This window comes from Salvelinus fontinalis, unplaced genomic scaffold, assembly GCF_029448725.1.
Source record: "Salvelinus fontinalis isolate EN_2023a unplaced genomic scaffold, ASM2944872v1 scaffold_0045, whole genome shotgun sequence".
NCBI lineage: Eukaryota > Metazoa > Chordata > Actinopteri > Salmoniformes > Salmonidae > Salvelinus > Salvelinus fontinalis.
In genome coordinates this window covers 637,417-655,664 of record NW_026600254.1, presented here as the reverse complement: position 1 = coordinate 655,664, position 18,248 = coordinate 637,417, and the positions used below count along the sequence as shown (strand labels likewise).

Here is an 18,248-nt window from a genome sequence, read left to right as displayed (position 1 = left end):
AGAACATAGCAGAACAGAGCATAGCAGAACAGAGCATAGCAGAACAGAGCATAGCAGAACAGAGCATAGCAGAACATAGCATAGCAGAACAGAGCATAGCAGAACAGAGCAGAGCAGAACAGAGCAGAGCAGAACAGAGCAGAACAGAGCAGAACAGAGCAGAGCAGAACAGAGCAGAGCAAAACAGAGCAGAACAGAGCAGAACAGAGCAGAACAGAGCAGAGCAGAACAGAGCAGAGCAGAACAGAGCAGAGCAGAACAGAGCATAGCAAAACAGAGCAGAACAGAACAGAGCGGAACAGAGCAGAGCAAAACAGAGCAGAACAGAGCAGAACAGAGCAGAACAGAGCAGAACAGAGCAGAGCAGAGCAGAACAGAGCAGAGCAAAACAGAGCAGAACAGAACAGAGCAGAACAGAACAGAGCAGAACAGAGCAGAACAGAACAGAACAGAGCATAGCAAAACAGAGCAGAACAGAGCAGAGGTTTTTCATGGAGAGGTATGATATTCTGGACAGGGAAAACTACACAGTCTTTTCCAGATACAACAGGCAGTTATCATTTCAAGCAAATGTTTCTGACAACATAAAGTATGTATAAACTGTGTAGTATAGTACTAAAGGGACTTTCTGCGGTGGTTTCATAACAATATGTTTGAGAAATCTATTATACTTTACTGGCTGGCCTGGCTATGGGGAACTGGTCCAAAACGTAATAGGATTGATGATGTTTTCATAGTGCCCATAAAGCTTTTGACTGTTTTTGGTTGATTTTCCTCATACAGGTACCTCTGATTTTATCTCTGATTTTATGTTGCTTGGTAACAGACTGGTGGTCCAGTACATAGTTAGGTTACTGGTATGTTGCCTGGTAACAGACTGGGGGCCCAGTACATAGTTAAGTTACTGGTATGTTGCCTGGTAACAGACTGGGGGGCCAGTACATAGTTAAGTTACTGGTATGTTGCCTGGTAACAGACTGGGGGGCCAGTACATAGTTAAGTTACTGGTATGTTGCCTGGTAACAGACTGGGGGGCCAGTACATAGTTAAGTTACTGGTATGTTGCCTGGTAACAGACTGGGGGGCCAGTACATAGTTAAGTTACTGGTATGTTGCCTGGTAACAGACTGGGGGGCCAGTACATAGTTAAGTTACTGGTATGTTGCCTGGTAACAGACTGGGGGGCCAGTACATAGTTAAGTTACTGGTATGTTGCCTGGTTGTTGCCTAGAAGGAGTGAAGATAACACAGAATCCTGGACCGCTGACGTATGACGTAAAGGTAACGTAAGGGTAATGGCGGACTGAAGGGATTTATGTAGAGCACCTCAAGATAAAACATAATATTCGAAATATCTGCTAAATTAGACTAAAATATTAGCACTACTTAATCTGGTGAGTGATAACCTTCAATCTGGACAATAACACAAAACAAATCCTAAAACTAGAGACATTTATCGACAAATATTACGAAAACAGGCAACAACCAAACATGACGGAGAGTAAGACAGGGGAACCGATTACAAAACGAAAACGTGACTCTTCTACAGACACTGATGATTTAATATTCTCACCACCGGGAATGGTAAAGGTCGAAACCGATCTGTTAAAATCAATAAATGACAAACTGGGTATACTTGAATTAGTTAGTAAGGATATAAAAGAGTTGAAGGCAAGCCTAGAGATGAGTGATGAAAAAGCTGCGACATTGGAGAAGCAAACACACGCGCTAAAAGGGACAGTCAATAAGATTGAAACCGAAATGAATGGAATTAAAAAGGAGAACACCGTTCTGAAAGAAACCTTACTGGACATACAAACTAGATCCATGAGAGAGAATTTGGTACTTACAGGTATCCAAGAAAAAGAAGGAGAAGTTCCTGAATCTATAGTTAGAGAGTTCCTCCTTACAGCGCTTCAGATTCCACGCGAAGTTATCGACAAAATCCAACTTGAACGCGTTCACCGCTTCGGACAGAGAGGGCAGAGGTACGAACGCCCAATCGTTGCCAAATTTGCTTCATTTAAAGATAAAATAATGGTTAAAAGCCTGGGTAAAAGACTTGCTGGGACCAAAATTGGCATGAATGATCAGTTTCCGAAGGAAATTGCAGAACGGCGCAAAGTTCTGTATCCAATTTTCAAAGAAAATAGATTAAAAGCGAAACGAGTAGCTCTCGTCGTTGATAAACTATATATTGATAACCAGTTGTTCAGAGACACAAAGACTACTCCATGGTTATTTTAAAATTTACAAAATTCTCATAGACGAGGAAAATAAACACAATTCAAGCCCGGTTACTGATTGTAACAATACAATAAAAAATATAGCTTTTCTATAAATCTTCACATATAACAAATTGAACACACAAGCACTAATTCAACATAGTGAAGATAAAAACTAAGTAAACAGAAGGCACAGTATGTGTGGATGGTATGGTTTGTGTTTATTTTTTATTTTATTTGTTATGTTTGGAAAGTTGAGTGAGTGAGTAATGAAATGGTTGCATATCCCAGAGCCAATGTATTGCTGTGAGCCGGGTATGAGAGGGCTTTCAATGTTGTTCAGATGATGGATATACTTTTATAATGAATTATACGTCTTATTTATTTATTGTCCTATCATGGAGAACTACATTTTTTATTTATTTTTTTATAAATTATATCTAATTATTTATTATCCTATTTTAATGGTACGGTCCATGGCACTATACCCTAGACACCCACCTGAATGACCCAGATACTAAGGAGAAGTCCCTAACTGTTTTATGTGCCCGCTGTAAGCGGTCTGTATGCAGCTAAAATGAGGTCAGAGACCAAGAGCAGCACTGCCCCCTCAAGATTCTGAGCCTGCTTGGCAGGGTTGGTCCTGCAAAGCCAAAGCCCCATAAAGGGAGAGCATAATATACAAGGAAATTCTCAAAGCTGCTAATGAGAACCTTGACGACCTTGTACCTAGCCGGTGGGGATTCCGGTGGGGTGCAGTGGCAGGGCTGGCAACACTAGCTGCAGTAACCCATGGGGAGGGGGGTGGGGTGACCCCACCCAGCCAGTGGCAGTGCTGGCAACACTAGCTGCAGTAACCCATGGGGAGGGGGTCACACTCGGACATTCAGAGAGGGGGTATATTATTGTGGCCCTGGCGGCACAAAATCAAAGTCGGACTGCATGGAGATGCGTGGGGACATGGTCATGACGGGTGGCCGTATTGTGGTTGTTTCAGGAATAAGGTGTACATTTGACCTCCATTATCTAGGATATGACAATGGTAAATAAATCTCTCAATTTTTGCTAATTTTTTGTGCGGTCTTGCAGGCCTTCTCATGCAGCTGCAACTGCAAGTGCATTTGTAAATCATGACCCATCTTGAGTTGGGCTCTGGGATGGTGCAATTGTTGAGAAAGTGAGCTTATGGTTGTGTGGGGGTAAGGGCTGAGTGTGTGTGGGTGTATGTGTGTATCCCACAACTGTTGCGAAGGAAGAAGTAAAAGATGTTAGGGACAATAGAGGATGATCCACAGATATATATAATACAAATCGAGGTGAGGGCAATGGAAATGCATATGGTAATTGATCTTCTTCAATTCGGTAAATGGCACTGTATGCTCTTTTCAAAGAATGGATCCCAGTCGGTTCAGGGCTATGGGATACAGGGGGTCGAGGGTGGTCTACCGGGCATTGGGATGACAAGCCATCTCGAGATGAGGCCTTTTAGCGGGTGGAATAGTAGGGACCAATTGGAGGTTTACTTAGTAGAAATGCAAATATCATGGTACAACTATATAGACACTCAATCATTATGTTACTTTTTAATAGTACGTTTACAAAAATATATTCTGATTAAAAGAATGAAAGGTGTGTCTCATTATGGTAAGTGGTGAAATAAGTATAGCCAGTTACAATTGTAATGGCTTAGCAGATAATAAGAAAAGACGATCAGTATTTACCTGGCTAAAAGAGAAGGATTATAATATCTATTGTTTACAGGAAACCCATTCAACAGTTTTAGATGAAGTTTTGTGGAAAAAGAACTGGGGGGGCAAAATATATTTCTCCCATGGGCAAAGAAATTCAAAAGGGGTGATGGTTTTAATTAACAATAATTTTGATCCAAATGTGCAAATTGTCCAAACAGATCCTCAAGGTAGATGGATTATTTTAAATATGTTATTGGACAATAAACAAATATGGCTTGTTAACCTATACGGTCCGAATAATGATGATCCAAGCTTCTTTGAAAATATATATAAGAATTTATCAACTCTACAAGCAACACTAGACTCTATTATTATAGTGGGAGATTTTAATACGGTCTTAAATACCTCTATAGACCGGAAAGGAAATCACACTACAAACTATCACCCTCAGGCACTTAAGGAAATCATGAATGTCATGGATATATTGGAATTAGTGGATATATGGAGACTTAAATACCCTGATTTAGTGAGATATACATGGCGGAGGCTGAATCAAGCTAGTCGTCTTGACTACTTTCTTATACCATTCTCTCTGGCACCAAAAGTTAAAAAAGTGTTGATAGGGGACAGAATGCGGTCGGATCATCACATAATTGGCATATATATTTCTCTTACAGAATTTCCACGTGGGCGAGGATATTGGAAATTTAATCAAAGTCTACTAGATGATAAATTGTTTAGAACTAGGACAGAAGATTTTATAACTGACTTTTTCAGACATAACATAGGTACAGCAGATCCCCTTATTGTATGGGACACTTTTAAGTGTGCCTTTAGAGGCCATGCAATTCAGTACTCATCTATAAAACAAAGGGAATTTAGATCAAAAGAGTCCATATTAACAAAGGAAATTGAAGGACTAACAGTACAGTTAGATAGCAATAAAAACGGTACCATAGAGGCACAGAATAAGTTAGAGGAAAAACAAAAAGAAATGGAGGAACTTATTCAAGAAAGATCCAGTGTAATATATTATAAAAATAAAGCGAACTGGATGGAATATGGGGAAAAATGCACCAAATTCTTTTTCAATCTTCAATATAGAAATGCTACCAAAAAAAATGTATTAAAACTTGTTACAAATGATGGAGTCACGCATGATTCACCAAATGATATTTTGAAAGAGGAAGTAAAGTACTTTAAGAATATGTTTTCGTTTCAGGCTCCTCCATCTCCACTAACTGAAACTAATTGTATGGATTTTTTTCCTATTAATAATGTAAAATTAACATCTGTACAGAAAGACTCATGTGAAGGCCAAATTACAGAGGAGGAACTGCTTGATGCAATTGGGGCCTTTAAGGATGGGAAAACTCCAGGGCTGGATGGCATACCAGTGGAAGTATACAAAACTTTTTTTGATATACTCAAAGGACCATTATTAGCTTGTTTTAACCACTCCTATATAAATGGTAGATTATCAGACACGCAACAAGAAGGTCTGATATCGTTATTACTGAAACAGGACCCAAGTGGTATATATAAAGATCCAGTCCAATTAAAAAATTGGAGACCTCTTACACTTCAGTGTTGTGATGCAAAAATCCTAGCAAAATGCTTGGCGCATAGAATAAAAAAAGTTTTGTCAGATATTATTCATCCTAATCAGACAGGTTTTTTACATGGACGATACATTGGAGATAATATAAGGCAAGTACTGGAAACAATAGAACACTATGAAATATCGGGGACACCAGGTCTGGTTTTCATAGCTGATTTTGAAAAGGCTTTTGATAAAGTACGACTGGAGTTTATATATAAATGCCTAGAATATTTCAATTTTGGGGAATCTCTTATAAAATGGGTTAAAATTATGTATAGTAACCCTAGGTGTAAAATAGTAAATAATGGCTACATCTCAGAAAGTTTTAAACTATCTAGAGGAGTAAAACAAGGTTGTCCACTATCGGCATATCTATTTATTATTGCCATCGAAATGTTAGCTGTTAAAATTAGATCAAACATTAATATTAATGGATTAGAAATCCGTGGCTTAAAAACTAAGGTGTCATTGTACGCTGATGATTCATGTTTTCTTTTAAAACCACAACTAGAGTCTCTCCACGGCCTCATAGAGGATCTAGATACCTTTGCTATCCTCTCTGGATTAAAACCAAATTATGATAAATGTACCATATTACGTATTGGATCACTAAAAAATACACATTTTATATTGCCATGTAGTTTACCAATTAAATGGTCTGACGGAGATGTGGACATACTCGGTATAAAAATCCCAAAAGAAAGAAATGATCTCACTCCAATAAATTTTTATAGAAAGTTAGCAAAAATAGATAAGATCTTGCTACCATGGAAAGGAAAATACTTGTCTATTTGTGGAAAAATCACCCTGATTAACTCTTTAGTCATATCACAGTTTACCTATTTGCTTATGGTTTTGCCTACACCTAGTGACCTGCTTTTTAAATTATATGAACAAAAAATATTCCATTTTATTTGGAACGGCAAGCCAGATAAAATTAAAAGGGCCTATTTATATAACGAATATGAATTCGGAGGGCAGAAATTATTAAATATTAAAGTGATGATATCATAAATAGGACTGGTGGAGTTATGTCACACATGCAGCTAACACAGACATATGGAAATGTCTGCTCTACCCAAAATTACAACCAATTAATTGCAGCATTACCACAAAAATGGAAGAGGCAGGTGGAAGGGGAAAAAAGTAAGGAACTTGTATGTCGGCCCTGTATTAAAGAACATAAATGGTTAAAGAAAAGTGTGATAAATAAAAACATATACCAATTTCATTTAAGGACCAAAAAACTGACAGCTGTGCCATATAAATTGCAAAATAGTTGGGAAAAGATTTTCGATGTACCCATTCCATGGCACATGGTTTATGAATTGATACGCAAAACAACGCCGGATTCAAAACTTCGAATTTTTCAATTTAAATTACTGTACAAAATTCTTGCAACTAATAGAATGTTATATATATGGGGTATACAATCTTCCCAGCTCTGCAGATTCTGTTGTGAGGAGGCAGAGTCATTAGATCATTTATTTTGGTATTGTCCATATGTAGCTCGTTTTTGGTCACAGGTCCAGGAATGGCTGAAGAATTGCAACATTTGCCTAGAACTAACGCTACAGATAGCAATACTGGGGGATTTGAAAAGCCATAGTCAATCAATCAATAATATAATAATTATTTTAGCAAAAATGTTTATTTTTAATTTACAATCTGTAGAAGCTATGAGAATAGGAAGGTTCAAATCTTTTGTGAAGCATCACAGCACAGTTGAAAAATATATGGCAAATAAAAATCCGAAATGGATGATGTTGGAAGATAGATGGGAAGGGTTGAGTGGAACTGAAGGGTGGGACTAATAACAAGATAAACAATGTAGGGCATACGGGATCTGTGAAATGTGTATAGGTGCGGAGCTTTTGTGAAATAGCACAGTTACAAGTGGAAATAAAATTGGATGGACAACAGAAATAGAGGAAGGACTAAGAACAAACAAGAGAGAACTATTATAAAGTAGTCTGTGTCTGTAAAATAGGTATAAGATGTATAAATTGAAGGTAAAAGCAGAAGTGTTTATTAGTTTACTCCAATTGGGGGAGTGGTGGTAGGGTTGCGGGGAATAATAATAAAGGTATATTCTTTAAAAAAGTATGTATGTCTATATAGGTATGTGTATGTATATATGTATATATGTATGCATGCGTGTATGGATATATATATTTACCCAAAAAAATATGGGGGATTGGAAATGATGCAGACAATTACATTGGAAGCAACATTCTTTCCGCAATATTAAGCTGATCCACCCCCAAAAAAAAAAAAAAAAAAAAAAAAAAAAATTAATAAAATTAAAAAAAAGTTACTGGTATGTTGCCTGGTAACAGACTGGGGGGCCAGTACATAGTTAAGTTACTGGTATGTTGCCTGGTAACAGACTGGGGGGCCAGTACATAGTTAAGTTACTGGTATGTTGCCTGGTAACAGACTGGGGGCCCAGTACATAGTTAAGTTACTGGTATGTTGCCTGGTAACAGACTGGGGGGCCAGTACATAGTTAAGTTACTGGTATGTTGCCTGGTAACAGACTGGGGGGCCAGTACATAGTTGGGTTACTGGTATGTTGCCTGGTAACAGACTGGGGGGCCAGTACATAGTTGTGTTACTGGTATGTTGCCTGGTAACAGACTGGGGGGCCAGTACATAGTTGGGTTACTGGTATGTTGCCTGGTAACAGACTGGGGGGCCAGTACATAGTTAAGTTACTGGTATGTTGCCTGTATAATGGTGTACTGAATGTAGTAATGGGATGCAGTATAATGGTGTTCTGAATGTAGTAATGGGATGCAGTATAATGGTGTACTGGATGTAGTAATGGGGTACAGTATAATGGTGTACTGAATGTAGTAATGGGATGCAGTATAATGGTGTACTGAATGTAGTAATGGGATACAGTATAATGGTGTACTGAATGTAGTAATGGGATGCAGTATAATGGTGTACTGAATGTAGTAATGGGGTACAGTATAATGGTGTACTGAATGTAGTAATGGGATGCAGTATAATGGTGTACTGAATGTAGTAATGGGATACAGTATAATGGTGTACTGAATGTAGTAATGGGATACAGTATAATGGTGTACTGAATGTAGTAATGAGGTACAGTATAATGGTGTACTGAATGTAGTAATGGGGTACAGTATAATGGTGTACTGAATGTAGTAATGGGATGCAGTATAATGGTGTACTGAATGTAGTAATGGGATACAGTATAATGGTGTACTGAATGTAGTAATGGGATACAGTATAATGGTGTACTGAATGTAGTAATGGGATGCAGTATAATGGTGTACTGAATGTAGTAATGGGATACAGTATAATGGTGTACTGAATGTAGTAATGGGATACAGTATAATGGTGTACTGAATGTAGTAATGGGATGCAGTATAATGGTGAACTGAATGTAGTAATGGGGTACAGTATAATGGTGTACTGAATGTAGTAATGGGGTACAGTATAATGGTGTACTGAATGTAGTAATGGGATACAGTATAATGGTGTACTGAATGTAGTAATGGGATGCAGTATAATGGTGTACTGAATGTAGTAATGGGATACAGTATAATGGTGTACTGAATGTAGTAATGGGATACAGTATAATGGTGTACTGAATGTAGTAATGGGATGCAGTATAATGGTGTACTGAATGTAGTAATGGGGTACAGTATAATGGTGTACTGAATGTAGTAATGGGGTACAGTATAATGGTGTACTGAATGTAGTAATGGGATACAGTATAATGGTGTACTGAATGTAGTAATGGGATACAGTATAATGGTGTACTGAATGTAGTAATGGGATACAGTATAATGGTGTACTGAATTTAGTAATGGGATGCAGTATAATGGTGTACTGTTGCCTCTGACGTCTGTTGGTTAAACAGGAAGAGACAGTGCATTCGGAAAGTATTCAGACCCCTTGACTTCTAAAATGGATTGAAAAAAGAATAATCCTCATCAGTCGACATATAATACCCCTTCATGATAAAGCGAAACAGATTTCTAGAAATGTTTGAAAATGTATAAAATAAAATAAAAGACAAACCCTTTACTATGAGACTTGATATTGAGTTCAGGTGCATCCTGTTTCCATTGATCATCCTTGAGATGTTTCTACAACTTGATTGGAGTCCACCTGTGGTAAATTCAATTGATTGGACATGTTTGGAAAGGCACACACCTGTCTATATAAGATCCCACAGTTGACAGTGCATGTCAGGCAAAAATCAAGCCATGAGGTCGAAGGAATTGTCTGTAGAGCTGCGAGACAGGATTGTGTCTAGGAACAGATCTGGGGAGGGGTACCAAAACATTTCTGCAGTATTGAAGGTCCCCAAGAACACAGTGGCCTCCATCATTCTTAAATGGAAGAAGTTTGGAACCACCAAGAGTCTTCCTAGAGTTGGCAGATTCTCTGGTCTGATTAAACCAAGATTGAATTCTTTGGACTGAATGCCAAGCGTCATGTCTGGAGGAAACCTGGCACCATCCCTACGGTGAAGCATGGTGGTGGCAGCATCATGTTGTGGGGATGTTTTTCAGCGGCAGGGACTGGGAAACTAGTCAGGATCGAGGGAAAGATGAACAGAGAAAAGTACAGAGAGATCCTTGATGAAAACCTGTTCCAGAGCACTCAGGAACTCTGGGGTGAAGGTTCACCTTCCAACAGGACAATGACCGTAAGCACACAGACAAGACAACGCAGAAGTGGCTTCGGGACAAGTCTTTGAATGTCCTTGAGTGACGCAGCCAGAGCCCAGACTTGAACACTGTTTTAAAATCTCTGGGAAGACCTGAAAATAGCTGAGTAAAGGGTCTGAATACATATGTAAATTTAAATGTTTAGATTTATTTTATATACATTTGCAAAAATTTCTAAAAACCAGTTTTTGCTTTGTCATTATGGGCTATTGTGTGTAGATTGATGAGAGAAAACAAACATTTTAGAATAAGGCTGTAGAGTAACCACATGTGTAACAAGGTGTCTGATTACTTTCCGAATGCACAGCACACCTTACTGCTCTTCTTTCAACCTCACAACAAAACTGTGGCTGGTATATCATGTACTATCGTGTGTCTGTCTGTGTTATGGCTGGTATATCATGTACTATCGTGTGTCTGTCTGTGTTATGGCTGGTATATCATGTACTATCGTGTGTCTGTCTGTGTTATGGCTGGTATATCATGTACTATCGTGTGTCTGTCTGTGTTATGGCTGGTATATCATGTACTATCGTGTGTCTGTCTGTGTTATGGCTGGTATATCATGTACTATCGTGTGTCTGTCTGTGTTATGGCTGGTATATCATGTACTATCGTGTGTCTGTCTGTGTTATGGCTGGTATATCATGTACTATCGTGTGTCTGTCTGTGTTATGGCTGGTATATCATGTACCATCGTGTGTCTGTCTGCACATGCATGTGTGTGTATTATTGGGTGTGGGTGTGCGTCTGTGTGTGTACAGCTTGCTTGTACTGTGTGCGTGTGCGTGTGCGTGTGTGTGTGTGTGTACGTCTGTTCACCATCACAAGTGTCTAGGTGACGGGTTGGTGATGTTTCCGTTGCAGAACCCGTCTGAGAAAGAGAGCAGCAGAGAGCCAAGCCAAGGTTCATGTTTCTACTGGGGCCAGGTATAGTTACATCAGGGAACAACCCACTGTCCTGCACCTCTCCCCCCCCCAGAGGCTGCGGTCCAAACGCCACACTATATCCCTACGTAGTGCACTACTTCTGAACATGGCCCATGTGGTAGTGCACCACGAATAGGGTGCCGTTTAGGACGCCACCTGCGTTTCTGTGACAGTGGGTTTCCTGCAGTAGTTAAACTGTAGTTCTAGAAACTTTACCCAGCATTCCCTCACTTCCTCATCTAACTAACATGGTGTGACTTCATCTAACTCTAATTTATTTAATCCTAGTCACACAAATGCAACTAATCTGATTGGCATAGATTGCTCAGGCTGACACATACAGTTGAAGTTGGAAGTTTACATCCATCTTAGCCAAATACATTTAAACTCAGTTTTTCACAATTCCTGACATTTAATCCCAGTAAATATTCCCTGTCTCAGGTCAGTTAGGATCACCACTTTATTTTAAGAATGTGAAATGTCAGAATAATAGCAGAGAGAATAATTTATTTCAGCTTTTATTTATTTCATCACATTCCCAGTGGGTCAGAAGTTTACATACACTCAATTAGTATTTGGTAGCATTGCCTTTAAATTGTTTAACTTGGGTCAAACGTTACTGGTAGCCTTCCACAAGCTTCCCACAATAAGTGGGAATTTTGGCCCATTCCTCCTGACAGAGCTGGTATAACTGAGTCTTTGGAAGTATGCTTGGGGTCATTGTTCATTTGGAAGACCCATTTGCGACCAAGCTTTAACTTCCTGACTGATGTCTTGAGATGTTGCTTCAATAGCCAAGTAATTTTGCTTCCTCATGATGCCATCTATTTTGTGAAGTGCACCAGTCCCTCCTGCAACAAAGCACCCACACAACATGATGCTGCCACCCCCGTGCTTCACGGTTGGGATGGTGTTCTTCGGCTTGCAAGTCCCCCCCCCCCCCCCTTTTTCCTTCAAACAATACGATGGTCATTATGGCCAAACAGTTCTATTTTTGTTTCATCAGACCAGAGGACATTTCTCCAAAAAAGTGCGATCTTTGTCCCCATGTGCAGTTGCAAACCGTAGTCTGGCGGTTTTGGAGCAGTGGCTTCTTCCTTGCTGAGCGGCCTTTCAGGTTAAGTCAATATAGGACTTGTTTTACTGTGGATATAGATACTTTTTTACCTGTTTCCTCCAGCATCTTCACAAGGTCCTTTGCTGTTGTTCTGGGATTGATTTGCACTTTTCGCACCAAAGTACGTTCATCTCTTGGAGACAGAATGCATCTCCTTCCTGAGCGGTATGTTTGTATAGTCTGTGTGGTCCCATGGTGTTTATACTTGTGTACAGATGAACGTGGTACCTTCAGGCATTTGGAAATTGCTCCCAAGGATGAACCAGACTTTACATTTTTTTTTCTGAGGTCTTGGCTGATTTCTTTTGATTTACCCATCATGTCAAGCAAAGAGGCACTGAGTTTGAAGTTTGGCCTTGAAATACATCCACAGGTACACCTCCAATTGACTCAAATGATGTCAATAAGCCTATCAGAAGCTTCTAAATCCATGACATAATTTTCTGGAATTTTCCAAGCTGTTTAAAGGCACAGTCAACTTAGTGTATGTTAACTTCTGATCCACTGGAATTGTGATACAGTGAATTATAAGTGAAATAATATATCTGTAAACAATTGTTGGAAAAAAGACTTGTGTCATGCACCAAGTAGATGTCCTAACCGACTTGCCAAAACTATAGTTTGTTAACTAGAAATGTGTGGAGTGGTTGAAAAACAAGTTTTAAAGACTCCAACCTAAGTGTATGTAAACATCCGACTGTATAATGGAAAAATGTAAATGCCTGTTACATTTTGTAAAGATATTCTCTATTAAAGCAGGAAGTCCTTTTGAAAAGCCCATTTTATGTGAATTTTGTCAATCTCCCTTCTGATGTTTGAATGTGCATTTCATTTCCATAGTTTAACATAAATATATTTAGTTATATTTCCATAGTTTAACATAGTTATATTTCAACATAGTTATATATTTTCTATAGTTTAACATAGTTATATGTAGTTATATTTCTATAGTTTAACATAGTTATATTTCTATAGTTTAACATAGTTATATTTCTATAGTTTAACATAGTTATATTTAGTTATATTTCTATAGTTTAACATAGTTATATGTAGTTATATTTCTATTGTTTAATATAGTTATATTTCTATAGTTTAACATAGTTATATTTAGTTATATTTCTATGGTTTAACATAGTTATATTTCTATAGTTTAACATAGTTATATTTAGTTATATTTCTATAGTTTAACATAGTTATATTTCTATAGTTTAACATAGTTATATTTAGTTATATTTCTATAGTTTAATATAGTTATATTTCAACATAGTTATATATTTTCTATAGTTTAACATAGTTATATGTAGTTATATTTCTATAGTTTAATATAGTTATATTTCTATAGTTTAACATAGTTATATTTAGTTATATTTCTATAGTTTAACATAGTTATATTTCTATAGTTTAACATAGTTATATTTAGTTATATTTCTATAGTTTAACATAGTTATATTTCTATAGTTTAACATAGTTATATTTAGTTATATTTCTATAGTTTAATATAGTTATATTTCTATAGTTTAACATAGTTATATTTAGTTATATTTCTATAGTTTAACATAGTTATATTTCTATAGTTTAACATAGTTATATTTCTATAGTTTAACATAGTTATATTTTCTATAGTTTAACATAGTTATATTTAGTTATATTTTCTATAGTTTAACATAGTTATATTTAGTTATATTTCTCCGTTTAACATAGTTATATTTAGTTATATTTCTATAGTTTAACATAGTTATATTTAGTTATATTTCTATAGTTTAACATAGTTATATATAGTTATATTTCTATAGTTTAACATAGTTATATTTAGTTATATTTCTATAGTTTAACATAGTTATATTTCAACATAGTTATATATTTTCTATAGTTTAACATAGTTATATTTAGTTATATTTCTATAGTTTAACAAAGTTATATTTAGTTATAATTCTATAGTTTAACATAGTTATATTTAGTTATAATTCTATAGTTTAACATAGTTATATTTAGTTATATTTCTATAATTTAACATAGTTCTATTTAGTTATATTTCTATAGTTTAACATAGTTATATTTAGTTATATTTCTATAGTTTAACATAGTTGTATTTAGTTATATTTCTATAGTTTAACATAGTTATATTTAGTTATATTTCTATAGTTTAACATAGTTATATTTAGTTATATTTCTCCGTTTAACATAGTTATATTTAGTTATATTTCTATCGTTTAACATAGTTATATTTCTATAGTTTAACATAGTTATATTTCTATAGTTTAACATAGTTATATTTAGTTATATTTCTATAGTTTAACATAGTTATATTTAGTTATATTTCTATAGTTTAACATAGTTATATTTAGTTATATTTCTATAGTTTAACATAGTTATATTTAGTTATATTTCTATAGTTTAACATAGTTATATTTAGTTATATTTCTATAGTTTAACATAGTTATATTTAGTTATATTTCTACAGTTTAACATAGTTATATTTCTATAGTTTAACATAGTTCTATTTAGTTATATTTCTATCGTTTAACATACACTGCTCAAAAAAATAAAGGGAACACTTAAACAACACAATGTAACTCCAAGTCAATCACACTTCTGTGAAATCAAACTGTCCACTTAGGAAGCAACACTGATTGACAATAAATTTCACATGCTGTTGTGCAAATGGAATAGACAACAGGTGGAAATAATAGGCAATTACCAAGACACCCCCAATAAAGGAGTGGTTCTGCAGGTGGTGACCACAGACCACTTCTCAGTTCCTATGCTTCCTGGCTGATGTTTTGGTCACTTTTGAATGCTGGCGGTGCTTTCACTAGTGGTAGCATGAGACGGAGTCTACAACCCACACAAGTGGCTCAGGTAGTGCAGCTCATCCAGGATGGCACATCAATGCGAGCTGTGGCAAGAAGGTTTGCTGTGTCTGTCAGTGTAGTGTCCAAAGCATGGAGGCGCTACCAGGAGACAGGCCAGTACATCAGGAGACGTGGAGGAGGCCGTAGGAGGGCAACAACCCAGCAGCAGGACCGCTACCTCCGCCTTTGTGCAAGGAGGAGCACTGCCAGGGCCCTGCAAAGTGACCTCCAGCAGGCCACAAATGTGCATGTGTCAGCATATGGTCTCACAAGGGGTCTGAGGATCTCATCTCGGTACCTAATGGCAGTCAGGCTACCTCTGGCGAGCACATGGAGGTCTGTGCGGCCCCACAAAGAAATGCCACCCCACACCATGACTGACCCACCGCCAAACCGGTCATGCTGGAGGATGTTGCAGGCAGCAGAACGTTCTCCACGGCGTCTCCAGACTCTGTCACGTCTGTCACATGTGCTCATGTGCTCAGTATGAACCTGCTTTCATCTGTGAAGAGCACAGGGCACCAGTGGCGAATTTGCCAATCTTGGTGTTCTCTGGCAAATGCCAAACGTCCTGCACGGTGTTGGGCTGTAAGCACAACCCCCACCTGTGGACGTCGGGCCCTCATACCACCCTCATGGAGTCTGTTTCTGACCGTTTGAGCAGACACATGCACATTTGTGGCCTGCTGGAGGTCATTTTGAAGGGCTCTGGCAGTGCTCCTCCTTGCACAAAGGCGGAGGTAGCGGTCCTGCTGCTGGGTTGTTGCCCTCCTATGGCCTCCTCCAAGTCTCCTGATGTACTGGCCTGTCTCCTGGTAGCGCCTCCATGCTTTGGACACTACGTGTGGAACATAATGTTTCCAATAAGACATGCTGTTGGGTGTGGAACATAACATAGCGATCACATTATAGTCTTCTAAAGTGCTGCTCTGTTACCTTCTGTTAACTTTTACAATGCTCTGTTAAGTTCTGCAATGCTCTGTTAAGTTCTGCAATGCTCTGTTAAGTTCTGCAATGCTCTGTTAACTTCTGCAATGCTCTGTTAACTTCTGCAATGCTCTGTTAACTTCTACAATGCTCTGTTAACTTATATTAACTTCTACAATGCTCTGTTAACTTCTGCAATGCTCTGTTAACTTCTGCAATGATCTGTTAACTTCTGCAATGCTCTGTTAACTTCTCCAATGCTCTGTTAACTTCTATTAACTTCTCCAATGCTCTGTTAACTTCTATTAACTTCTGCAATGCTCTGTTAACTTCTATTAACTTCTCCAATGCTCTGTTAACTTCTATTAACTTCTGCAATGCTCTGTTAACTTCTACAATGCTCTGTTAACTTCTATTAACTTCTCCAATGCTCTGTTAACTTCTATTAACTTCTACAATGCTCTGTTAACTTCTACAATGCTCTGTTAACTTCTACAATGCTCTGTTAACTTCTATTAACTTCTACAATGCTCTGTTAACTTTTATTAACTTCTACAGTGCTCTGTTAACTTCTATTAACTTCTACAATGCTCTGTTAACTTCTACAATGCTCTGTTAACTTCTATTAACTTCTACAATGCTCTGTTAACTTCTATTAACTTCTACAATGCTCTGTTAACTTTTATTAACTTCCACAATGCTCTGTTAACTTCTACAATGCTCTGTTAACTTCTATTAACTTCTACAATGCTCTGTTAACTTCTATTAACTTCTACAATGCTCTGTTAACTTTTATTAACTTCTACAATGCTCTGTTAACTTCTATTAACTTCTACAATGCTCTGTTAACTTTTATTAACTTCTACAATGCTCTGTTAACTTCTATTAACTTCTACAGTGCTCTGTTAACTTCTACAATGCTCTGTTAACTTCTACAATGCTCTGTTAACTTCTATTAACTTCTACAGTGCTCTGTTAACTTCTACAATGCTCTGTTAACTTCTACAATGCTCTGTTAACTTCTATTAACTTCTACAGTGCTCTGTTAACTTCTACAATGCTCTGTTAACTTCTACAATGCTCTGTTAACTTCTATTAACTTCTACAGTGCTCTGTTAACTTTTATTAACTTCTACAATGCTCTGTTAACTTCTATTAACTTCTACAGTGCTCTGTTAACTTCTACAATGCTCTGTTAACTTCTACAATGCTCTGTTAACTTATACAATGCTCTGTTAACTTCTATTAACTTCTCCAATGCTCTGTTAACTTCTCCAATGCTCTGTTAACTTCTACAATGCTCTGTTAACTTCTCCAATGATCTGTTAACTTCTCCAATACTCTGTTAACTTCTACAATGCTCTGTTACCTTCTATTAACTTCTACAATGCTCTGTTAACTTCTATTAACTTATACAATGCTCTGTTAACTTCTACAATGCCCTGTTAACTTCTATTAACTTCTACAATGCTCTGTTAACTTCTATTAACTTATACAATGCTCTGTTAACTTCTATTAACTTCTACAATGCTCTATTAACTTCTACAATGCTCTGTTAACTTCAATTAACTTATACAATGCTCTTTTAACTTCTCCAATGATCTGTTAACTTCTCCAATACTCTGTTAACTTCTACAATGCTCTGTTACCTTCTGTTAACTTCTACAATGCTCTGTTACCTTCTCCAATGATCTGTTAACTTCTCCAATACTCTGTTAACTTCTACAATGCTCTGTTACCTTCTATTAACTTCTACAATGCTCTGTTAACTTCTATTAACTTCTACAATGCTCTGTTAACTTCTATTAACTTATACAATGCTCTATTAACTTCTACAATGCTCTGTTACCTTCTATTAACTTCTACAATGCTCTGTTAACTTCTACAATGCTCTGTTACCTTCTGAAATGAATGGTGTGTTTTTGTGTTGTACTAAAAACATAATGTAACATGTGTTACTAACTTGGTTAATATTTTCTCCCATTGCTTTTATCATCATCATCATCTAACCAATGTTTACTTTTCAGGCTGCCACCCAAAGCTAAAGCTAGGGCTAAACCATTCACCTCTGGGTTAAACAAAAGGTAAACCAAAAACACAAGCAGCTATTTCCCCTTAATATCCTCCTGAAGAATAATGGTTGTCTTTGTGTGTCTGTGGGACTTTTTGATTCTTTCCCAGCTTACCAGGG

General features: G+C 37.1%; 1 protein-coding gene across 2 annotated transcripts in view; it reads left to right on the top strand.

Annotated features, from left to right (window-relative positions):
- The window catches only part of LOC129842510 (lysyl oxidase homolog 3B-like), a 74,453-nt gene that overhangs the window by 17,136 nt on the left and 39,069 nt on the right, over positions 1–18,248 (top strand). Inside the window, exons 5-6 of one of the 2 annotated variants that reach the window (XM_055911086.1) lie at positions 11,099–11,161; positions 18,085–18,141. The exons of the other annotated variant lie outside the window; for it this stretch is intronic. Of the exons in view, the coding sequence (XP_055767061.1) occupies positions 11,099–11,161; positions 18,085–18,141 (120 nt within the window). The remainder of the gene's footprint in view (positions 1–11,098; positions 11,162–18,084; positions 18,142–18,248) is intronic. 2 annotated transcript variants of the gene reach the window in all.